General features: G+C 38.8%; 1 protein-coding gene across 1 annotated transcript; it reads right to left on the bottom strand.

The window, feature by feature from the left end:
• Positions 1-133: 133 nt before the first annotated feature.
• On the bottom strand, positions 134-25,459 carry col28a1b (collagen, type XXVIII, alpha 1b). Its single transcript, XM_042423864.1, has 35 exons — positions 24,668-25,459; positions 24,012-24,157; positions 21,990-22,549; positions 20,020-20,040; positions 19,870-19,929; positions 19,648-19,701; positions 18,880-18,924; positions 18,749-18,775; positions 18,581-18,625; positions 18,457-18,501; positions 17,177-17,230; positions 15,294-15,362; positions 14,285-14,353; positions 13,496-13,564; positions 12,566-12,634; positions 12,322-12,390; positions 12,046-12,114; positions 10,362-10,430; positions 9,860-9,931; positions 9,694-9,762; positions 9,451-9,522; positions 8,509-8,577; positions 8,350-8,418; positions 8,205-8,273; positions 8,048-8,116; positions 7,614-7,682; positions 7,420-7,488; positions 6,811-6,879; positions 6,472-6,552; positions 6,299-6,334; positions 5,118-5,154; positions 4,447-5,001; positions 2,859-3,043; positions 1,622-1,910; positions 134-784 (listed from the first exon to the last, which is right to left on the bottom strand). Exons 2-35 carry the CDS (start codon positions 24,154-24,156, stop codon positions 612-614), a joined length of 3,591 nt encoding a protein of 1,196 aa, XP_042279798.1. The 5' UTR covers position 24,157; positions 24,668-25,459; the 3' UTR covers positions 134-611.
• Positions 25,460-25,555: the final 96 nt, after the last annotated feature.

Below are 25,555 nucleotides of genomic sequence, written 5' to 3'. Positions count from 1 at the left end.
AACCCCATGTGAACGTGACCAAATACAATCACAGCCCTGTTTTCCTCTGTGTGTGTGTTTTCTCTACATCATGATTAAGGGTATTAAACCTCAAACGCAACAATAATGATTAAAAATTATGACTTTATTTGCTTTAGTTTTTCTTTTAACGACATTATACAATAATAAACATTAAAAACAAAGTAAAAAAATACATCATTGCATTATACAAAAGGGTTACTTTTCTGAATAAGAAAGGTTAGTGGTTAAAAAGTTGTTTTTATTTAACAGAACAGTTTGCAACTAACATTACAGAAAGAGTTTTCTCTGCTGTTGTAGCTTGACTGTTCATCCAATACACAAATAACAATACACAATACGCAAATCCTTCTGGCCAACAGAAAAAAAAAAAAAACCTTTTCATATTACTCAGCCTACTGAACATTTGAAAATGTTAACACTATAACAGTCGCTGTTTGTTTCCCCTCTTTGTCAAAGCAGCTACAAGAAAAACACTAAAGGTACTGAAGCTGAAGTGAAATTTATGGAAAAGTCTCATGTAAAGTCAGAGAAAAATGTTCTATGAGCATTTTTTTTTTTTTCGAACGTGTATGTTCGTGACAACAGGCGTGTTAGACCTTGACGCAGGTTTCTCTGCAGCTCTTCTCGGTCTCAAACTGGTTGCTGTTTCCTTGACAACCTCCGAACCAGAACTGAGCGCAGGAATTGGCCGTGGCGTCGTAGTACCACTTCACCTTGTAGTCCCGGCACGGTCCTGGATCCAGCGTTTGGTTGCAGCGCTCTTCTGTTGGCGGCAAAGAAAATAAGGACTTTCAAGCTTAAAAATAAATCTGTGAGTTGCTGATTGAATCCCTGCTGCAGAAAACATGTGAGTAGAAATTCCAATATTTCATGTTATGGTTGAAGATAGTTAAAATTTACAACTTTCATATACATTTTGACATTATATATATCAGAAAGTCTGCAATATATCAGATTCTTGAATTACTGTGAATGTATTGCAGTTGTTTTTAATGATGTTTGACATTTTGCAATCCTGCTAAGAGTTAGATGAGACTTCCTGGAGTCTCCGCTGGCTTGGCAACCTCACGGTGACAACAAAACTCCAGGACGTCACTGCTCTTGGCCAAGAAATAGGCCCAGCACATAGTTTCCTGTCAAACCAGCTTTAGATGTGCTGATTTTTATCTTTGGACAGAGCCAGATTGTCTGTTTCCTCCCTGCTTCCAGTCTTTATGTCAAACTATTCCTTTAATTCTGGATGATTGGTGATTGTTTGGTTTCAAACTTTTACCTCCACATTTCAGATAAAATGTCAAGACTTTAATCTCAAACATTTTCACATAGAAATAATTAAAATTTTAAAATCTTAAAGCAGTGGCTCAAACTTTTTCTGTCATGCATCTCTTTGGAAGAAAAGCATCCCCTGTTTTTCTTTTCTTACTTGTCAATCTGCAGATGTTACATGATACATGTTGTTCTGTCTGAATAAATCTTCAACATGACTCTTGAATCATGAATCAAAGCACACTTGTCCACTTTGAGAACTTAAAACATTCAGAGCACATTTCTTTTTCCCTTGTTGTAACCTGTAACTCTACCGCCGACTCTCAGCAGTTACCTGATGCTTCGGCGTCGAAGGACAGCAATGGAGGAGTCGGTGGAGGCAGCGGTGGCATCTTCGCCTGAGGCGGGGACTTCAGAGAGGGACCCGCTGGCCCGATGGCTCCGGTCAACACCATGCGGTTGGTGGGGTTCTTGATCTCAAACTGAGGGAGGAACTCCGTCACCGGTCTGAAGGGCTCCCTGTCGAAGAATGGAAACCTCTGAGTTTCTGAGGTGGTTCTGTCGTCCGTCTTGGGTCTCTGCAGGGTGATGGGTTGTCTGTCGGGCGGCGCTGGAGGGCCGGGCTGCAACAGTGGAGAGGTTTTAATATTCAGTACCTTTTATTTATCCAGGTGTGATAATACAGAGGTCATCATTATTGATCATTCAAATCACACATTGAAAACATTGTTTCCAAGCTGAAGTTCAAGCTTCTTCTTTAGGAATAAATCCTGTTTCTCCCTCCAATTATACTATAACTATATTGATACTTCAATATCAACTTTTTTACCTTTATTGGATGCACCTGACCAGTGGCTAAGGATGTGCTATATGTTTTATTACTGGCTGTTGCTATCTTTTACACCACTGTACACTATAAGAGTGTCTGTCACTGAATGACCACAGACATTCTCATTGGTTTGACTGTTATATCAGTAATTACCTGCATACGTACAGTACATATGCAGAAATCAAAACCATCATGGCCCCCATTCTCATGATATTTTACAGATGTTGGTTCCTCTAGTTAGGACAGAGTTGGGCAAAAAAGATGAAAAATAGTACTTGTGGTCAATGTGGTTGCTTTTAAATTAATTGTTCTTATTTTATTTGAGATAGTTTTGGAAAATCAGACCTAATTTATGCATCTTAACTGGATTTTGTCTATACTCTTTTGTTGCGTATTAACTGGATATTGTGTTTACTTGTTTGTAGTGTTTAACAGTTGTCTTAGTCTGTTCATATTGTTTGTATTTATTGTTGTAACAATGTTCACGTCAAGGTCTCTCTTGAAATTTTCATTTCAATGAGACTTTTATCTGGTTAAATATAGTATAGAAGATAAAGGATAGAAGACAAATGAGGACTTGGGATGCGGTTGAAAGCTAGTAAGTGAACCTTTGAGCTCAGATTAATTGGTTACATATACATTTCCTGAGCTTCCCAGCATAGCCAGTCTACGACTGCTAAAAGTGATACTCTGCTAAATTGATAAGAGTAGGTTTAAAAAAGTGCAGATTTGTTTTCCTCACCACTTTCTGGACTCTCCTGAAGTCTCCTGTGAAGGTGGGTGTGTCTGTGTCGGGCTTGTATGGGGGTAACCGAACACTGCCGGAGACTTCAGGGATTCCCGGAGGCAGTCTGGAGCTCGGCAGAGAGCTGAACAAATGTCTTTCGCCATCCTCACAGATGCGGCTCAGCAGTTTCCTCTCAAGAGCTGAAAGACCAGAAGAAGACCACAACAACAACAACCATGTAGTACACTACTACTATTAACAATTTTGATAATCAATGATTTGTTAAGGGGAATTAACAAGCAAAAAAGCCAAATATTCTCTTCTTGAATGTGAGGATTTGCTGCTTTTCTCTGTTTTATATTGTAAATTGAACACTATTTTCACCATTAATCCCCATTTTCTGACATATTACAGGTTAAGTAGTTCAACATAAAAATAATCGACTGATAAATCAATGATTAAAATAATTATTAGCTTCATATTTGTTTTAGTAGCTGCTCAGTTCAAACACTGATCAAATGTAAGCAGTTTGCTCAAGAGCGTCATGTCAGTAGATGTTGATGAAATGATGAGACCATTATTTTTTAAACTGTTTGAATTTTCCCAAACTAACCTACAAACTACATAACTATGCGCTCATTTTATGACCACAGTGTGTTTTGATCAAAGCAGTGCAGCATCTCATCCACTTAAAGCTGCACTGGAAGCCTTTATTCTGTGTTGCCACCGAGTGTCAGCAGAGGAAATTGTTTAAAATGCTAATTTTACTTCTAAAGCCTAATATCACAAATAATGAATTTGCCTCAAGGGACTTTACAGTCTCTCCTTCTTGAAACTAAATCTTGTCTTCTTAGTGAAGGTGAAGGGATAAAAGGTCAAAAGGTTTCCTGTGAGGGTTTCCACATAATTTTTTAGTTCTCATTTCTTACACATTGTTGTTTATGAGGGTGTTTCAGGTTTCAGTTCAAGTTTCTAATCCTCAGTTCCTGTATATACACACACACTTCCCCATCAGCGGTTATGACTGACAAGACAGATTTTGTTTTTTTTGCACAGAGGTTGATTCTGTGGAAGTGGTGCTTGTCTTCGAGTATTTTACATTAAAGGATCAGTTCACCTAAATCATACAGCTAGTTTAGATTGTATTTGCCCAGGCTTTAAGATATGTATCTCCACCGCAATACAAGGAGGATGAATGGATGTTTTTTTGAGTTTAACACTCAAAACGCAACTTCATCAGGACTGTGTGGGTGTAAGTTGACTAGATTTGATTGACAGGAACCAAACAACAAGCCAGCTGTCATCAGATACTGTTTCAAGCATGTCTGATTCTAAACCCTGATTGGGGCACAGATGCCACCGTTTGTGAAATAACCAAAACTGTTCTAACTTGGGCAGAAAATAGTCCATGCAGGGTCACATTACTCGCAGTAAGAAGCTGACTGAGAAAATATGTTTTCAGGGCCTTTAAAGAGTTAAATAACAACGTATTTTTCAAGAAACAGTGTTTCTGTTTCTCTGGATAACAACCGAACTCGCAATTTTTCTGTTTTTTTTTTAATATAATTTGGGTGAACTGGCCCTTTAATATGTTAACTCTCACCTGGAAGTGTTTTGAAGTCATCAATCAGGTACACGTTGTCAGTGTCCGGGTCAGAGGCCATGAGGTTGAGCTCCTTCTTGAAGTCCTCATACAGAGGATCGCTCTCGTTCACCACCCCGATCACAAACATCTCGATGTTACTTCCTTGAGCTTCTTTCACCACTCTCTCCAGACTGACCGAGTCCCTCTTATCAGCCTGTCCGTCTGTGATGATGATGGCCACCTTCCTCACACCTGCTCGTGCTGCCTTGAACACCTGGTTGGCCTGTTGGATCGCACTGCCCGTGAACGTGCCCTCGCCCAGGTAGGTCATGGAACGCACTGCAGACTTGATCTCGTCACGAGTGGCTTCCTGTCTGAGGCTGACCACAACCACGTTGATGTGGCTGTAGAGGACCACACCCACCCGTGTGGTGTCCCTGCTGACCGAGGCTCGGTCGATGAGGGCGTTCACAAAGTCCTTGATCACGTTGAAGTTGTCGGGGCCGACGCTCTCTGAGCTGTCGATCACGAAGACGAGCTCCAAGGGGGTTTGGCGGCATGTAACTCCACAACCTGTGGAAACAGAGAGGCAGAGTTAGATAATACAAGAACAGATAGACTTTAATAATCACCATGTGGAAACTGTAGGTGAATGTATATAAAGAGAAAGTGTGTTTCTGATCACTTACTGCATATCGATCTCACTATTTTGATGATTTCTTCCCTCTGTGAAAGACAGCAGTTGCAATATTCTCAGGACTAGTACATCACTGATTTACAGTACTATCAGAAATGAATCAATGACATTGAGAATTTTAGCTTTCAGCTTTAATTTGAGGGTGTTTAATTCCAAATCAGTTTAACAGTGTAGGACTTTACACAGAGTCCCCAATGTTTGGGGGGCAGAAACATATATGGACAAGTTGACATATTTGGTGTATTCCGATCCTTTGCAGTCAGTGACTTAAGTCTGAAGTATCTGACCACGTATTTTACTTGAGTCCAAATTCTAAGTGTAAATTTATGCACTATACGGTGCGAAGATTATTGTGTCCATAGCCTCTGAACTATTGTCTAAAAATCTGATATCATAATTTAAATGTGACATGTACCTGGAGATCTACTGCAGACTATAGAGTCAACAATAGAGTGTTAATTGTGTATGGAATAATGAATGAGGCGATCTTCTGCCAGGCCTGCACTGTACTGTACATGCCTTCAGTCTGATCACCAGCAAGTGAAACACATGCTCACTTGGGTTGAGATCATCCGAGTGACCCTGTTTGGTGATAAAAGACTGTTTGGTTGCCTTGTCTGCCTGTTAAGGATCACTGTCCTGCTGTATTGTTCTAAAACGGGGGGTCTGTGACTGTGTAACCATCCAAAATGGATGCGAACAACCTCAGTTGTCCATTTAAATGGTAAATAAATGGCTGCATTTATATCCAAAGCGCCTGACAATGTGTCTGCTGCTCACTCACCCGATGGCGGCAAGCTACCACGCAAGGTGCTGGGGCAACTATCAGGAGCAATTTGGGTTTCAGTATCTTGACCAAGGACCCTTCGACATGCGGACATGGAGGAGTCAGAGATCAAACCACCGACCTTCTGATTGGTGGACGATACCTCCTGAGCCACAGCCGCCTCTCATTTGCTTCATATTGCTGCAAGCCCTATACAGTTCATCTGATGTTGATGTGAACATCCTCAAATTAAAACTGAAAGGCAGCACCTAAACCTCAGTCACCCTTTCATTTCAGATCCAATGTGTTGAAGTGCAGGGCTAAAACAATGAAAAACATACCACTGTGTCAATACCGCTGATTGCACTGTATGTCTTTCAGTTTAATGATTGATGTATGACACTTACTGTAAGTCCAGGCTCTCCCTTTTGTCCCACTCTACCCTGTGATTCGAAAGAGATTGTCATTTATCACCCATTCACCTGGTAGGTGTTCAAGAATGACATCTTAACTCAACAAGGCAATCTGCTGCCAAATGAACAATCACTTAATCACGTGTCTAAAAAACAAAATCCAGTACCAAAGGTCCGATGGCTCCTGTCTCTCCAGATTCACCTCTGTCTCCCTTTTTGCCTTTCTCACCTCTGAACCCTCGGTCTCCCTGCAAGAGGAAAGCAACAGCAGTGTTATCACCCTAATATCACACAACATAGAGATGATAGCAAGTAGCATCCTACCCCTTCTTACTGTAACAAAGCCCCTGCAGATATGTTCATATCTGTACAAGTGCCGTCCAAAACCATCACCTGAACGTCAGTCTTCTTAAAATTGAAGGTACCTCGCTCTGTCATTTGAAGCCACCAACATTCTTGTGTCTTATGGTTGCATTGGATTCACAATAGTGACATTGCAATGTTACCTTATCCCCCTGCAGACCCTGTCCAGGAGGACCTCTGGGGCCAGGGATCCCCTGAAATCCAGGCTCCCCCTGAAAAGAAAGTTAAAAAAACATGCAGCACACAACAAGATTGAACTATGTACTCTCAGTATGTTGGGAGGAGAAGATGTTGTTGAGTGTTATCATTGATGAGACAGGGTGAATAACAGATAATAAATTTATCTGTTGACAGAGAAGATGAGAATTAACTTGATTGTATTCAACTTATCCTACAAGTCTTAACCTGTGGCATACTGTCAAAGCCTGGTAAAAGCTGTAGTTGATGAATGCTAACTGAATAATTCTTATTATTTTCAATTATTCCATTCAGTATTTATTTAGTTTAAAATATGGGCAGGAACACTGAAGAACATGTTCAGCTTCTCAGAAAAAGGAGACAAAAGAAACCAAGAGAAAATAAAGAAAATGAGACAAATTTAAAACAAATTTTATCACATTTTAACATTTTGAATAGTGACTCATGGTACAAGGAGCAACCAGGTCCAATTACCATTCATAAGCTGCATCATACAACTGGTTATAAACTGTAGCTACTGATCAGAATCAGCAGTTCACAGGTGACAGCTTTACCTTTTGTCCTTGAATACCTTCTCCAGGTAACCCCTGTGGACCAGGAGGCCCCAATTGGCCAGCTGTGCCCTGCAGGAAAAAAAAACTGAGTGTGTCTCAAGATTTCAACATGAATTTCAAATAGTTCACAAGTAATATAGTTACAGTTTTTAAAAGATTATACATATGTCATCATTTTGAACGGCACAGATTACCTTAGGACCAATTAGAGCAATTCCTGGTGGCCCTGCGGGTCCAGGAGGTCCAGGCAAGCCTCTGTCTCCCTGAACAGAAAACAGTAGATTATGGAATGAATTAATGTATTAATATCTACTAATAGTTCAATAATTACACTAATAGAACCTCAGACCCAAAGAAAAACCTGGATCATAAAAGCCCTTAAACAAAATCAAGTAGTGCTGGAAGTAAAATCAAAGAATCTAATTCATATAACCCATTATCATATTATTAGTTATTGATTCTTCATCTCACAATAAAAGGTATATTTGTAGAAAATCAGAAAATAAATTATCCAGGGTAAAACACACAAAATGATCCCTTCTGCAAATAAAATCCAAGAATCGCTATTTTCTCATCTCATTGATAACATTTTCCTTGTTTTATGTTTTTTTATGTCTGTCATCTTTACCTTCGGTCCAGGTAAACCGACGCCATCTGATCCGGTCTCTCCTGATAAGCCAGGAGGCCCCGGCAGTCCCTATGATGCAGTGTTAAAAAACGACTTAGTGTGTGATGGTGATGATGAAATGATGAATTGTAAACAGGTGATGGAGGTTGATACTCACTGGGGGGCCAGGGAAGCCTTCACCTTTAAATCCAGGTGCTCCAGCAGGCCCAGGTGACCCTCTGTCACCCTACAAACCAAAACAAACCACTTTGTCACTACTTTTCACGGGAGCATCGGTGAAGAGTTAATTGAGCTGAACTCACCTTTGGTCCAGTCATACCGATCCCCTGCTCTCCTACAGCTCCAGCTGGGCCTTTTGGGCCCGGTTCTCCCTGACAAATAATCAAAGGTAAATCAATGAACCAACCTTACTGCTGTTGATAGTTTTGAACAACTGTTTGTTAACATCACATGGGGCTTACCTTGGCGCCAGGTATACCCCTCCCTGGTGGTCCAGTCAGACCTGGTAGCCCCACATTCCCTGGGTCCCCCTAAAGCAGAAAACACTTATCAGACTAACACTAAAGGCAACAAGGTGGGACTAATCTATCTAATCTATTGATTAATGCCTTGAAAGTATGGTTGATTAGGTTTAATCTCTGTATTTATTAGGGCCTAATTGATAAAACAATATAATTAGCTGGTATTGGGATCAATATTCAACAGAAATTGATATAGAAATTCAACAACATTTTTTAAAGACTGCATTTTAATGAAAATTAGACATTAATTCAACATATTTTGTATATTTTTTTCCTTTTTTTTGGTATATTTTTTATAGCTAATTATTTACAATAATTTCATTTCTAGCAAGCTTTAATGTTCAACGTTGTCTGTTACATTTATTGTCACCTTTGATAATCAAATTTATTTTTCAACTGTAAAATGTCTTGCCTCAGTACATATCTTTGTCTTTACTGAGCAATGTTGAGCGATTTCTCCCAAAAGTGTTTGTTTGTGTAAAACTGAATATCAGCCAATACACAGTATCACTATCAGCTGTTTTTTTACCTTCTGATATCGATATTAGCCTCTAAAAGTCTGGTATCAGTTGCCTTGTATTATTGACTTGTTGATGTATTTTAAAGCTGAGATGATTCATCGATTATGAAAATAATCCTCAGTTGAATCGTCAACATATTTCTATCTATATTTTACAACTTGAGTCTTATTTTCATAGTTTTTGGCCATTATTTTTTTGACAACACTTTACTCACCACTTTATTGCTAAGATCATTTTGAAGCTGTTAAGACAATTACATCTGATTGACAAGAGCCGTGACACTGTTTACATAAAAGTTGGTGTGTGTAAAATTGTTATATGATATTTTCATATAAAATGCTTCTGCTTTGCATACACATACCTTTGGCCCCATTGGCCCCACAGGACCGACTGCACCGGGCTGGCCTCTGGTCCCCCTGTCCCCTCTGTCTCCCTGCCAAAATAACACAAGACTGTTACTCATATTCTTCCAAACAAGCCTCTGAATCATCAACTTTGAGGTAATCTTATAAAGATCCTCTTGTGTCCGGAAACGTGCAGATTACATTTAATTTCTGTATAAGTTCTACTGTATATACATCAACCATGAAATTTATCCCATTACCTTCTCTCCAGGGACGCCTTTACCAGGAGCTCCGTCAGGTCCCCTGGCTCCCGGTAACCCAATGTCTCCCTGTCGTCATTTGAAAACAGTCAATAAAGCAGCACCGGTAAGAAATATTAAAAATGAATTTCAAAAAGAGACAACAGGTTTTATATCGTGGTGTAACCTTTTGTCCTGGAACTCCATCTTCTCCTGGCTGACCTGGTATACCTGATAAACCCTCAGCCCCCGGGTCACCCTGAGAGAGGAAAAAAACACGGAAGAGTGTAGGTGAGGTGCAAACTGATGGAGACTGAAATGAGATTGAATGTGAGTATGCAAAGTAAAATAAACAAAAGAGATTACTGACTGCATTTATCACAGATTATTCTCTGCTAAACCGCTCTGACTTTTGACCTTCTTACTTTCAACTTCTTGTAATATAAATGCTTTAGGAATCAATCTTTTATTGTTGCTCTAATTTTAAGTCAGTCTGAGCAAGATCATATTAATTATTTCTGAAGAGGCCTGCTGCGCATTTTAACAACAAAGCTAACATACAGTATGTGACCTGCAATTTTAGATTTTTCTTTAGATGATTATCTTTTACAATTCAATATACAGTGGTAGCTACAGAGTAGTGTGGATGGAGTAGTGAAATAGTGTTTAGAGGGGAACAGCACACTTACTTTAGGTCCTGGTTCTCCCACACCTCTCTCACCTGGCAGTCCAGGTTCACCCAGGAGTCCCTGGTTTCCCTAAACATAACACAACCACAAGTCTGTGAGGATGACAATAAAGCCACCTGTGTCACTGTTCAATATTGAGGATAATTTCACATAGAAAGAAGAAGAAAGTGGGAAATTAATTATTTTCTATAGTAGTACTCACAGTAAGTAGGCTATCAATAAAGGTTAAACCTGCAGTAATATGTATATTTTGCCACTTGTGGGCAAAGCAACGAGGTGTAAATACAAAATTGACATATTATCGCCTTATTGAGTTGTCTATTTACACATTCAGCAGACACAGAGCAACATTATCATTCATTTGGAGTCGTGTTTCTGTCCACCTGATGAATATAAGTCCAACATTCACTCTCCTTTTAGCTCTGTTTTGGTCTCCAACAGCTCGTGACGGAAATATCTGTCTCTTTAGCTGCTAAATGCTCCACTACGTTCACCAGCTAGTCACAAACATTGTCTGTCTCATGCTGGGCATGTAGCATACAGCTGATATATCAGAGCCTGCAGTGGCTGGTAACAGCACTGATGATTGTTGTGGAGATATTGAGTGATGGTCAGCACCTCAGTGGAGAAAGTGCACACGAGCCTTTGATGTCTTAATGCTGAAAATGTTTATTGAAAGCACTTGGCCAAGCGGAGAACTGAAAACAGTAAACACCAGAGTGTTCTGCTCCGATGCCGTCTCTTTCCGTTCTGCCACCTGAAGGTCTGACTGTTAGTCTAATTGGTTCACTAGTTTCTAAGCAAGGAACTGCATTTTACCCGTGTTAGTTCAGGTCACGTTGCATGGAACTTCAGGTCACCATCAGCACATTCAGGCTACGCATTCACCTATCTGTGTTGTCTAGGAAGGCCCCCTCCGACCTTGGTAACCATGGCAATGCTGATTTACCCTTTATCAGAGAGGTCTCTGCTTCGCCAAAACATCACAGAGGGTTCTCAAATCTCAAGGAGAGCAGAGAATGTCCCCTTTCTACTTAAGAATTACAGTTTGACCTCAAGGCCCAGGTTTGACCCAATGTAACCCAAATTGTAAAGATGGAAAGTTCCATAACAGTGATGAGACTGAACAAAGTTGTGGGCTGTATAACCTAAACAAGCTGAGAGCATCTGCAGAGTCTAGAGATAATTTTCTGTGGGATCATCACGTAATTTAATCCATTGTTAATATAAAACATTGGTTAGTGCATCTTTAAAAGGAAAAAGGGAAATCAAAGAGGAGAATTTCATATTCAAAAATGAAAAAAACTTTTCATTTAACTGTCTGAATATCCATTATAGTTCAGAAAAATGTTTTCATTTACCAATTTCTCTTTTAGTTTTCATTTGAAGGACGTTATCCTCATAGTTCAGACTAAAAACATCTCTGAGGTGAACCTTAAGTGAACCCTGAACTGGATGTGTCTGTTGGCTCCATAGTTTAGATGGAGACAGTTTATCTGATTCAAAGTCCCAGGCATTTAATTTACAAGCCTGCTCTGTTTCATATTTATGTGACAAAATATGCATAACAATTTAGATGCAATCAGACTGAGAATCAGCTGAACTTCAATCACAATTAGTATTTTCGTCTCTGTTTCTGAGACAGACACACCGTCAGTTAATGGTGGTCACCCTCCTGTCTTACCTTCGGTCCTGTTATTCCAATACCTGGAGCTCCTCTCGGGCCTGAAGGTCCAACTGGGCCTTGATCGCCCTGAGAGAAAGAAGATGAAGGAGAAAACACAAATCTATACTTGCAAACTGAGTTTTCTAACTTAATCTGACTGGTAGAAGGTGAAATTTCCTGATGATTTTTGGACAGGAACATAATTTTCTTCCCTTGAGTTTGAGCAATGAATTTCCACATTGAACAACAGTCTGCATGTAACAGTCTGACATCAGTTAATTCAGTTTTTTTTACCTTTTCTCCTTGAAGTCCTAAACCAGGAGCACCAATTGGACCTACAATCCCAGGTGGTCCCAGATTGCCCTGAGAAAAGATTTTACTGTATCATCATTTCATAAAGATATATAAGACATACACTCATCAAAGACCCAGATCCAGCTCTATATCTGAGTATATGAGGCGTGTGTGACCATTTAAAATAGAACAGATGTCCTCAAGTGGACTGAACATGTAAGCAATGGATCAATCTCAAGTTTACCTTGTCACCTTTGACCCCAACACCAGGAAGCCCACGATTGCCCCTGGGGCCGTCGTACCCTCGATCACCCTAAAACAAAAGCAGTAAGTCTAATTTACAGTTTGCATAATTCAAAAAGCTTCGCACATGTCCGACGTATTTCAAATGTCATAATTAGGCCAATAATGTAAATTCCTGAGTAAATACACAATGTTTTGGTGCAATCAGGGAAATCTTCTTTGGTTTTGTGTTTTATGAATCAATGTGTTTTGCTGTGCATCTGCAATAAACTTTATCAGTTATACAAATTATCAATTATACAAATATCATGTTTGCTTTTCAGATAAGAATATTCAAAGACCCAACACTAAAGATACTGTAGGTGTTGAGGTTTTAAGGTGTTTGAAGGGTTTTCTCCAAACAGCAGAGGAAACCCTGCAAATGCTGCTAAACCAGCATCATGTTTGGTTGTTATTGGTCAGACGGTACACATACTGTCTAAAAATCACTACTGGATTTATATTAATTGTATTACATAATATTGCATTATATTGGTGTTTGTTGATGTCGGCTCTGTTAGGAAACAGCTCCATTATATCAATATTCAGACAGCTACTCTGTCTATTTAAATTATTCTTTATGTAATTGCCTTCTGGAGAAAAAAACACAACTTCCAGGACACATCTAACAGTTTTGTATAATTATAAAAGTAAGAACAGACAATAACTATTTCCAACTGTTTATGAATATCACTGTGACCCAGGACTTCAGTTTTTTCTTCAAAATGTAGCAGCACATCAGTGTGACAAGTCAGGAGGAGGATATAATCAGTAAATTATACACTTTGGATTTGGTTGAAATGAAAATCTGCATACGTTTGGGTCACTTATTATTTTGAGCTGCTGCTTTAGGCAAACACATGGTCAAAATGTTAAAAAAAACTTGACTCACCTTTGGCCCTGGAAGCCCCTCCCCAGGCGGACCGGAGTTTCCTTGTGCTCCAGGTGGTCCGGGGGGACCCTGGAACAAACGAGCAACTTTAAATAAAATCTACATATACAGGAGAAAACTAAAGTCTCCTACTAAGGGGTCTATAAGACTAAAACACACTGAGGCTGCACATTAGACAGAAGCTGCAGCAGGCAACTTTCCATATTGGCGCGCCAGGTTGCAGAGGGGGTTTGAAAAGTATCTGAAAAGTCTTAATTCCCTGAAAACCTGGAACGAGATTTTAGAGAGAAAAGACTGGAGCACATTGATTGATTTGAACCATTTAATAGTGCAAGAGACAGTCCTGGAAGGAGATATTGGCAAAGTGCACAGAATACGCTGTTTGACATCTTGGCCGGCCTACGATGCATAATAACAAAGAGAACCAGCTGGAAGTGAAGCTGAAACAATCTAGCATCGGCGATCCAGCTTTCTCTGAATGGAGAAGTCTTCCACTGCTGTTCAGGAAATTGTTCCGTTAGATTTTTATTTGTCAACTCGTTCCCTCCTAAATGCATTCACCTGACAAACTGTAACAAACAGATAATAAGAGTGTATTTGTGTATAAAATCTTGCCAAGTGTAGCTTTACGTTTATTATTTATCAGTGTCACTTGACCATTGAAACAAATGTGTGGTTATATTTTCAAGACACAGTTACACACAAGATGGACTTGAAAGTAATCAACCGTGTACGAGATCTTGATGCAGTTGCACCACTGCAATACAAGAACATGATCTTAATACTCACTGCAAGTCCTGGTTCTCCGATACCGACAGGACCTGTGGGACCTGGTCTTCCCTGAATGCCTTTTTCACCCTGAAAGCGTCAAACATCACAACTCAGCACCTTTAACTGTATTCCTACCAACATATTTAACATACATGGACTACCAATTGAGAATAAACTACTGTAAGAAACAACCATCATAGTAAAATGTTAACTTCATGTTAATTTTTATTTATTTTTAATACAAATTGCAGCTTTTATCTCAAGTATAATCTTCCCACAAAGCCTTCAAAATGACTGACAGAGTGCCCCCACCTCCCCTGATAGTGTGTGATACTTTAAATTAGGACCCATAGCAAACATGAACTCAATAAATAGATCCATCTATTAAAACTGCATAGGTGGAATTGGATGCTTTTGACTGGGGTATACTTTGCTTTTTACATTTTTACAAAGCACTTATTAAAACAGACACAGAAAACAATGATATAAAGTCATTAGGAACAAATTGGTTGACAAAGTCATGAAAAATTAGAATGATAGAATAAAGCACCTGTGAGATATGACAAAAAGTTTACCTCTGGGGTCTGCAGGTACCCCAGTCGGTAGGATTAAGGTTAAACATCTTCAATATTCAATACAGTAACAAGTGATAATATTTATTTATTTATTAAATATTTATAATATTTATTCTGTCTCTGGCACTTATTAGGTGTCTGTTTTATTATCTCACTATGATAGAAACTTATTTATTAATGGGGTGTTTCTTTGCAACTATTGGGGACTTTTCATGGGTTTACATGCATGAAGAAATCTAAAATCTCTAATATTCTTTAACACTTAAAATGAGCCAATGTGAGAACAAACCACTAAAGATACTCCACAAACCTTCCACTCAGACTTTTAGAAATTATATAAAATCTTATATAAAAGAGACAAATTAAGAGTACATTTAGGCATAAATTTGATTTGAGGAAGATTATTTGACTGTAGAGGATGTTTTATGGTAATTTAAATATAAATGCATCACCTTGGCTCCTGGGAATCCAATACCAATGTCCCCCGGTGGTCCAGAGGCACCGCTGGGCCCTCTGTCTCCCTGTGACAAGTACACAAGTTTAGAGGGTTTCATTTCATGTGATGGTAGTTCAACACTGGAAACAGATTATAGTTTTTATAGTTTACACAGTAACACGTGCAGGGTGCATCTTTTTGTTTTGAAAGAGTAAAAATAAGACTGGTTGAAGGACAATCAGTAAAATTTTCACCTTTCTGCCTCCTCTACATGTTTGCTGATGACGCTGCCCTTACGCAGATAAATTCACAACTCAACCAAGACTAAGAAAATACACATAACAACCATCCAAGTCTAATCTACTCACATCATTAAGTAACATTACAAATGCTAACAGCTGTTTAGAGAAGCTTTTTACATTGTCATTTGTATCCTGAGATGTTTTTCATGCATCATATTCTGTAAAAAAAAACTTCAACCTCATGCAGTTTGTGGAATTTTAACTGTGGTACATTTTCTACACGGAGAATTAAATAAACAGTTCATCCCTGTCTTTTAAAATGCTTTCACAATAAGTATAACTAATGCTGTGAAACTTTATTAGATTGTGTTTGTTCCATTTAGAGTAATATCTTAGTGATATCTGATGGAAATTCGATACAAATACACATCATACTCCTCTTTTTAATCAGTTTACAGTCTTGTTGCAACCTTTTGTGGCATTTATGAAATGAAGAGCACTGCTTTGTTCCTTCTATAATTTTTTTTTTCCTGGATGCGCTATAAATCACATCACATGTCATCTGAATAAAGACATCTTTGTGAAAAAGCTGCGGGACAGCTCTGTGGTGATGGAGGAATCAGGATATTATTAGACTTGCGCACACATTTTAAAGGTTGTTTTTGCCAAAAATGGTGTCTAACAATACATATGTTGTGTAGAAAGTGACTTGGAAGCACAGCATGTGAATACTGGCATGTCACAAATGAAGGACACTGTTCCATAATTTTGAGAAAAAATAACCCCCCAAATTTCTGAAACATCTTAAATAACTACATTTTTTAGTTGACCAAGTAATCATGTTTTTACAGACAGAATGGTCTGTAACTTGCGAGTGTTGATAGATGAATTTCAGATCTTAAAGTGGAAATATGGTATTGCATTTTATTATTATTACAACCCTTTAAAACTAACCTCTAAAACCGCAAATTTTCATTTTTATGCTTCTGTTTGTGTATACATTCAACAAACAGAATACAACATATTAATTCAGAGGTGTTACTACATATGTAATGCTTACACAAGAGCCAGACTTGCTATTTCCCCCTATTTCGAGGAAAGGGTTGTTATATGTCTAGAATAAAGAATAAATCCTATTATTGTTATAGAAAAATGTTGTAATATTTTAGGGAAAAGGTCCAAATCTATGAGGATAGCCTATTACTAGACCTAATCATTGATTCTCACAATGTTATTCCCTTTTTCTCATAAAAATATGACTTTACTCTTGTGTTATTATGGTTTTTTCCCATCAAAATTACACTGTCATTCTCAAAACAACAATTTTTTTTGTCCTCAAGATAATATGCACAACAATGATCCTAATACTCATTGATTGGTCTCCTTAGTGTTTATTTCAAATGATACTGAGGCTAAATAACCTCGCTAGCTAAATATTGCGGGATTCGTAGGTAGAGTGATGTGTTTTCTTGCTCTCTCAGACATCCACAAAGATATAAATGAAAACTCCTATTTGGTGACTTCATCTGTGTGTAATAAGATTTTGTAGTGCTTGTAATCGACAGCCAGTCTAAACAATCAAACTTTTGCTGCTGGAAACAATCAAAAAATTCTCCAAATTTCAATGCATAATGAAAGTTTTTGGGGTTGAACTCACTTTAGGTCCCACTGTGCCCTCAGGTCCCATTTCTCCAGGTGGTCCTAACGCACCCTGCAAAACAAATTTAAAAGCTTATACAATCCTTCAAAGCAACATACAAATTTGCTTTAATCACAGCTACAACATTAGAGTTTATATTTTTTTTGAAATGGTAATTCCAGCAGCACAAAACCCCCCCCAAAACCCATCACGTATGAGGTTAAAATGAAGCCCCCACGTTGTATGACCGATGTGCACGTCAAAACCAACCCACCACCACGGAATGAAAAATACGACAGGATCAAAATAAACATTCACAGCTTTCATGTCCTTCGATTCTCAGGCCGAGTTCACAAAATAACAAGGTTATACTGACACTGTGCCAGTGGCACAGAGGAGGAAGAGTGGTGCTGGGCGGCCAGGTCCCTGCACTAATCCCACCACACAAAGTCTGTTCCTGCAAAAGAATAATATCCTGCAAGCCTGGATTCACTGCTTTGGATAGCCACATTAGTATCAGGATTACCCATAATCCAATATTCACATTCCATTAGTGCAGAAGTGAATAAAAGACAAATTCCACTTCCATTTTTCATATTGGAGAGTGAACGGACTGTCTGATGTATCGTGATGTCTGTGTATCAATGTGAACAGCAGTCAGGGAACTGTCTGTTCAGGGTGTGAAGGACGAGGGTGGCGGTGACAGAAATTAAATTACAACATTTTTTAAAAAATCATGAGCTTGTTTCTAAATTGAAAAACCTGGAATGACAAAATAAACTGAGAAGTCTAATGATAAGTCACTAATAAGATCGTGATCTATGAAAGTTTGTCAAAGTAAAATTACTTCACAAGTATTTCCTTGGCATTTTTTAATCTTTTAATTTTTGCTTCTTCTTCTGCTTATGCATGAAGTTGCAAGCTTGAGAAAATAAACTCTTGATAAGCAGGATGAATGCTAAAAAACTGAATTCAGGCTCTGTCCTTCTGCAGTATGCAGGAAACAGAGGTGGCAGCGTTGATGTGAGATTAACAGTCATTAATTAAGACATTTTCTTGACATTTCTTAATAATTTTATTTATCTTAGTTCTACTGCATATATGTGAAGTTGCTATATGTTTTGACAAGCAGGCAGTCCACAAAAACTCAATAAATGCTATTTTTCATATATAATTTACTCTATTTACTCCACAAAGATTCTGTTTATAGGGTTTAAAAGATCAAAATTGTCTTTGGCTGCTCAGATTCATAATTAATACTGTTCAATTAAATAAAGAAAAACATCCAGCCACTTTACCTGTTCTCCTTTTGATCCTCGTGGGCCAGGAGGTCCCACTGGGCCCTGAAAGATGACACTTATTTCAGTATGAGGACAAATTCTTTGGTATTTATTAAAATAATGTAGTTAACAAAGTACATACGGGGTCACCCTTTTCCCCTGGAGTGCCACAGTCTCCTCTCTCCCCCTAAAAGAGCACACAGATAGATTTAAACCCTATCTTATAAGAACATCTAGGCTCACTAAATATACTGCATGGGAAAGAGCTGATAAGCTTGTTGCCAGAGGTAAAAGAAGTACAGACACCCACCTTGTTGCCTTTATAACCTGGACGGCCCTGTAAAACATGAAAATAGAAGTTCAAAATGAGTGTGTCTCCTGATAAGAAACACATAACATCTTGGTAGTTGTGCAAAAGGGAAAAAAGGGGAAATATTTTACCTCAGGACCATCATTTCCAGGTCGACCATTCACACCAGACTCCCCCTGTTAAAATGAAATCAACTCACAATAAGCTGCATAAAGTCTGTCTTAAGACAACAGTCAGGTGTCCATATGAACTGAGATCATTGAAAGAGGTTTTGCTCGCTGTATTCATTCCACTTGTTAATACTGGCCATTTAAAGATCCCCTCCAAATGTGCTTTCAATGTAAGTGATGAGGGACAAAATCCACAGCCCTCGTTTTGTGCAAAAATGAAGAATTTGGCACTGAAAAGATTAACTTTGAAAGATATTGGAAAGGTATTTTGGATGGCTGAAGCTTCATGTTAGCTTCAGATAAACTTTTAATACATTTTTGCACAGAAGGAGGGTCGGCTGTGGCTCAGGAGGTAGGGCGGGTCGTCTACTTATCAGAAGATCAGGGGTTTGATCCTTGGCTCCTCCAGTCCGCATGTCGAAGTGTCCTTGAGCAGGATACTGAACCCCAAAACTGCTCCCAAAGACAGTGTAGGCAGTGGTCGGAAGACTAGAAAGATGCTATATAAATTCAGTCTATTTACCAAGGAGGCTTGTGGATTTTGGCCTCCATCACTTACATTGTAAGTTCATTATGAAGGGATCTTCTAATGGTCAGTATGAACAGGAGGAATGATTACAACAAGAAAAAACATGCTTCAGTGTTCATTTGGGCACCTGACTGTTGTTTTAATACAGACTTGACCAACCTATAAGACATCATTCTTTGTCTCTTCACATTATAACTTACCCTCGCTCCTTTTGAACCAGGTGACCCTCTGAAACCTGGCTCCCCTTTTCTACCCTGAAATTCATAATGGTGCATTGTAAGTCAGATGCTAAAAGGAAAGGTGATGCTACATGTATGTTTAAGATGAATAAATACAGAACAACGCAAACAGAAAGCTGAAATTTGGTAAAGATTATCGTCTCTTTTATGATGACAATGTTTCGTTGATTTCTGAAAACTCACTGTACTTCCTGGAGGGCCTCTATCTCCTCTTTCACACAAACACACTTGAGCTTGTGGACACTATTAGAGAGAAATATAATAAGTCAGTGCAACCATTTGTACTGTTTAATTAGAGTCAATGTAAATGTTGAATTAAATGGAAATCCTTACCCCTTCAAATGCAACTGCACCCTGGATGCAAAACAACATCAGACAAAAAATGTTAGATTTACAGCTTCATGTTATTCACTGATATAAGTTTTGGTAAAACCTTAGTTCCTATTAGATAACTTCTTCCTTTAATACTTTTGATATAACATAGAGTCTTTCTTACAAGCTACAAATGTGAATGAATAATATCACATATTTCTGGAAAGCAGAACAAGTCATTCCAGTCTCTGAGACGAGCCCTGACCTACCGTAGTTGTTTGACATTTCTGCGTGTGTGGAAAATGTAAAACAGGCGGGGAAGCCCCCCATGCAGACACAACTCTGTCACTGAGATTTGAACCCGCTGTGAAGCTGAGCGGGAACACAGCAACATAAACACACTGTAGGAACCATGTAGAGAGCCAAGATTTCAATCCAACCAGACACAACAACTGCTGACTCTCCCACCTTCAGCCAAACAAGGGGGAGAGAGTGAGCGATATCAGTCAGGTTGGTCGTTGGATGTGAAGAAAAGTTGCAAACATTTGAGTATAAATGACAAATGTGGTTGAGAATCACTAACAGTCTACTTGATGTTGGTTAAACAGTAGTATTGACTTTTACTTAAGACCTTCAGGATCATTACACCTGTTCAAAAGCCATTTGGTAAATTCAGAACAAATGGCAGTCCAGGGAAGTTAAAGCATTGCAATCAATTCCTCATTTCTTAGCTAATTTAACTTCTGTATTTGAGCTATTTAGAGCAGTTGCCAGCCACAGTTGAGCACTTGAGACTCCATTTCTGTGGGCAATGGCTTGATGGACAAAGGTAATATTTTGTATCTTAACATCCAGAAGAAACCCCTGGTTCAATATGGTTCACACACTCAAGCCAAGGATCTTGCTGCTACAAGGTGAAACTGCTAACCTCCCTCCCCCTACAGTTGGATGTTTAAGCTTCTGTGCAGAATGATGTATGTGCAGAGCAATCCTGGTCCAATATTCAACATACACAAGTGTGATGTGGACACTTGAAGCCTCCGGTGCACAAACACTAAGAATGGACTTTACAGTGAAGTAGGAGACATCTTGTGTCCAACTGGAAAACTGTAATGTAAATAGTATTTACATATTAATAGATTCTAGATTTTTCAATGAGGGAGAAGGAATAGATGCCATTTTAAGGATTTTAAAATGGTAATTATATTTTTTTGTGGAAAAACCATATCAGACACACATTATTGTTCCAAGCTGAGTATTTCTGCATGTCTTAAAACATGCCTGAGGGGGATCTTTAAGCTTTTCTGTGCCCCAGTTAGGCAGAAACAAACACCATAAGAACAAGTCAAGTTGAATCATATAGATTGATAAGTTAAAAAAAGGCAACTGAATTGAGTTTGAAATCATTTAAACTCTCTGGCACTGATGAGTGTTTGACGATTAAGTTTTTCCAAATATGACTTGGTTTAACTCAGTAACAATAAATCCAGGACGCTGCCAACAACCAGCCCTGCAACACCAAAGCCAAGTCACAGGCTACACATTAACTACATTATGTGTACATTTTTTAATGTAATTACAGCATCCTTCAAATAATTTAGTTTTATACAAGTTTTTGTTTGTTAAATTGACTTTCAGCCCTTCCTTCTTACTGTCTCCAGGCTGGATCCATGGCCTGCCCCAGTGTCTTTTTTGATACTACAACTAGGAGTCGCCAAAGTAAGAGAGTTTCAAGTCCTACACACAAGGACTTTAATAATTATAGCCATTAGTACATTACATTTGTTTCCCCACAGCAAAAAATACAGTAACTAACAAAATTTGGGGGTTCCTATTAAGTTGTCAGTAATGACTGACCAGATACCAAGATTTCTTGCTTTCAAAACTCACTTGTGGGAAAAAACCCATCCTGATATGCCGTCCTTGTTTTGTCTCATGTTGATACAAACACCATCTTAAGTGAGGTCGTCTCACTTGAAGCCAACACTCACCATCTCTTTGAGCAGCTTCTCTTCCAGCTGAGGGTCAAGAAGACTTTGAACAAACTGCTGAGCAGGTGTGCTAGCGATGGCCCGGAGCTTGGCGTTATTCTGCTGGGCGATATCTGATAACCCTACAGCAAAGAACTTTATGCCATGACCTTTGGCCTCCGCTGCAGCTGCAATCACATCAGGGTTGCGGGGATGATCGACCCCGTCGGTCATCAGCACTGCAACCCTGACGCTGTCTGCCGGCGTCTCCTGCACCATCAGCTGTGAGGCGTTGGAGATGGCGTAGGTTGTGTAGGTGCCGTGGCCGATGTAGTTCATGGTGCTGACTCGACTGTGGAATGAATCCAGGTCTTTCCAGGTTGTGAATCTGTGCTCTACGGCCACGGAGCTGCTGTACTGAATCGCAGCCATTCGCACCTTCAGCGTCCAGCCGGTTACCTGCAGCATGGACAGGCGGGTGCTGAAGCTCAACACGAAGGCCTTCTGCTTCTCAAACAGGAATATTTTTGCGCTTTCCGAGCTGTCCAGGATGAAGGCCACCTCCAGTGAACATGCCATAGCTGTGGGAGAAAGAAATCCCCAAAACCACAGGCCACATTACAGATTCATTAAACTAGGAAAACCAGAATATGGTGAAATGTCGCATCTACATGATTCTTTGAAGAAGCCATGCCTAACTTTATATGAAATTACAAGACTGATATTTCTACATGATGGTTCGTAGATGTCCTCTACTGAGGTTCTACGATGTTTTTACCAATCATATCAATATATAGTAGAGTTTAAGGCCAGTGGTAATAGTAAAGTAGTACTGAAATAATAATCTAGTCATGGATTAGTCCATTGACAGAAAATTAAACAATGATTTTGATAACTGATTGATGTTTAAAATCTTTTATTAACCTAAACTGCTTCTCAAATGTGAGGATTAGCTGATTTATATAATTCACCATCTTCAGGTTGGGAAATGTTGGTTGGACAAAACAAGCAATATGAAGTCACTTTGGGCTCTGGGAAATTTTGAGAGGTATTTTCCAATATTTTCTAATTTTATGACAGATTATCCATAAGGAAAATAATTATCAGTTGCAGTCCTAGTCTACCACAGTGTAGTTTTTGATACTACCACTAGGAGTCGCCAAAGCCAAACATTTAAAATTCCAACACATAGTGGCTTTAAATATCACAACTGTCTTACACAACAATTACAAAGATAAAAGATTTAAAAAAAGATTGAAATGTTTCCCCAGAGACTTTCAATCTTACTACAATGTAAAAGCCTCTGAGACGGCATCATAGGTCACTCAGCCTTTTTGAAACAGAGACTAATACAGGTATTTGAGGCTGAGAATCCCTCAAGGCAGGGAGACTTTTGTTGTCTTCTTGCTTGTAGGGTTTAGATGATCTTTTCAGTGTTAAATCTGGTTGGCTATTAACACGAGCCGTTATATGGCTAGAGACAGCGAAAAACAAAAACACAAACACACAAACAGGATGATGCAACATGTCTAAGAGTGAGAATGCCACATTTCAAATGTTAGAGATTGAACCCAAAAATCTAAAGCTCACAGGTCATGGTCATATGACATATAAAAGCAGCACTGAATGCAAAATCTGTTAAAAATAAATAAATAAATAAAAATAAAAAGGACACCCAGGGAAAACACTGGTAACAGCATGGATTAGTTCAGAACTTCAATTTAGACTCAGACATCATTTTGGTGACTTGAACTTTGAACATTAAAGGTTTGAGAATACAAGTTTAGGGACTTGACTACAACACTATGCTATGAAGATGTTGTGTCACATGTATCAATTTTACTTGTCTGGCCTGACTTGAAAATCCATCACCTTGCACTTTCCAAAGAGAATCACAATAAATATAAGCCCAGACAGGAGTCAACATTGTTCCTCTGTGAACTCTATGAATGTCTGATCCTCCTACCTGGAGCCTGTTACACCCACAGGATCCAGTAACTGACCATCACCACCAACATGTGGAGACCTCATATTAAGAATTACCATTTCCTCCATCATCATGCAGCCTGTAGTTGTTCCTGCGTCCTGATTTTCTTCTCTGGCCTGTGGCCTCGTGTACGAGAGCCAACAGCAGAAGGCAGAGCCCCACTCCTCTCCTCAGGTTTCCCTTCCTCTGCAACATTTCCATCCTAGCACAAAAAAAGCATTTGCATAGCATATTGCAATACAAAGCCATGAAGTACATTAACATACAGTATACAATAGCAAAATATATTCCAGTAGTATAATAAGATTCACCTGCTTTATGTGCTATCATGTATCCGACTAACTACACCCAAAACAGGGATCACACATAAACCGTGAGCAATATTTTAATTCACTCAAATTATACTGTGCTTTATTAAATGCATGCAAAATTAGAGTGCTAAAATAAATCAAATAGGTGTGAAATGTACAGCAGAATAATTCATACAAATACTAATTAGTTTAAACAAGTTTCAAGTGAGGCAACCTTTACAGAATCTGTAATGAAATTGAAGTTATTAATGAGCATCTCTAAATGTAAAGAACATTCTGCCTTATTAAAGTTAAAGTTATCATCCAAACTGTAACATGACAGTACAAGTAAACTAATGCAAAGCAAACACAACACTCAGCATGCAAATAAGTTTAAGTTTCAGTGGAAAAATATATTTTACCTAGAACTTCATTTGGCAGCAGCCGGTGCTTGAAGTCCAGTCAGCTGTAGCTCTTTGGGTGGCATTTCGCCGCGGAATAAGGTCCTGTACACCGGGCTGAGATAGACTGAGGACCATCAGCTAAGCTTCTGTGTGTGTAGCCTTGGGCTCTGGGGCCGCTCCAACATTTCAGCGACGGTCCAGTTCAGCGCCTGACAACTGGCCGAAAGGGTTTTATTTTCCGAATGAATTCCCCTGTTCACAGACACAATAAGTCTCTGTAGAAATACAGCAGTTAGATTATTTTAGATAAATAACAATAACTAAACTACAAAGTTACCACACTGCACCATATATTAGGCATTCTTGAATTGATAGTGGAATAGTGATTTTTTCCCCCTTATTATGCAGAGCACAACTACCCTGCAAGGAAAATTATGTGTTGTGGTTTTTCGTCAGGGTCCAGGAACAATTTATTGCCTTTTTACTCTCTAAACAAACAGACTCCCACTAATATCTTTCTCATTATTTGGGAACATTGATACAAGTTTTATTCTGGCATCTCTGTTGCTGTTTTGAGCTGTTGCGCATGGAGATTGTCTGAATGTTGTGTGTAAATGTCCCTAATGAGATGATTATACTTTTCCACTCTCGCCCACTAATTTGAAAACCAGATGAATTGTAGTATGATCCCCTTGTACAACACAGACATTAGCCTCATTTGAAGTTGTAGTAATCTACAATATGCCAGTCCAGTGAATCCCACGATCTGATTCGTATACACTGATTACTTCCTGGAAAAAATATTTCAAATAATCTGCTGAATTGTGTTCGATTATCTAAAATGCACTGATAATTTCTGTGTGTGTGAGAGACTGTGATGCTGCTTCAAATAGGTTTCTCTGTTTT

This window comes from Thunnus maccoyii, chromosome 10 (genome assembly GCF_910596095.1).
Source record: "Thunnus maccoyii chromosome 10, fThuMac1.1, whole genome shotgun sequence".
Lineage (NCBI taxonomy): Eukaryota > Metazoa > Chordata > Actinopteri > Scombriformes > Scombridae > Thunnus > Thunnus maccoyii.
The sequence above is the reverse complement of the archived record's forward strand: the minus strand, read 5'-3'. Positions and strand labels throughout refer to the sequence as shown.

Coding starts and splice junctions, on each gene's coding strand:
- col28a1b (XM_042423864.1), bottom strand. CDS start 24,156: ATGGAAATGTTGCAGAGGAAGGGAAACCTGAGGAGAGGAGTGGGGCTC. Junction 13,565..14,284: donor TCGGAGAACCAGGACTTGCA/GTGAGTATTAAG, acceptor CGTTTGTTCCAG/GGTCCCCCCGGACCACCTGG. Junction 8,274..8,349: donor TCGGTATGACTGGACCAAAG/GTGAGTTCAGCT, acceptor TTTGGTTTGTAG/GGTGACAGAGGGTCACCTGG.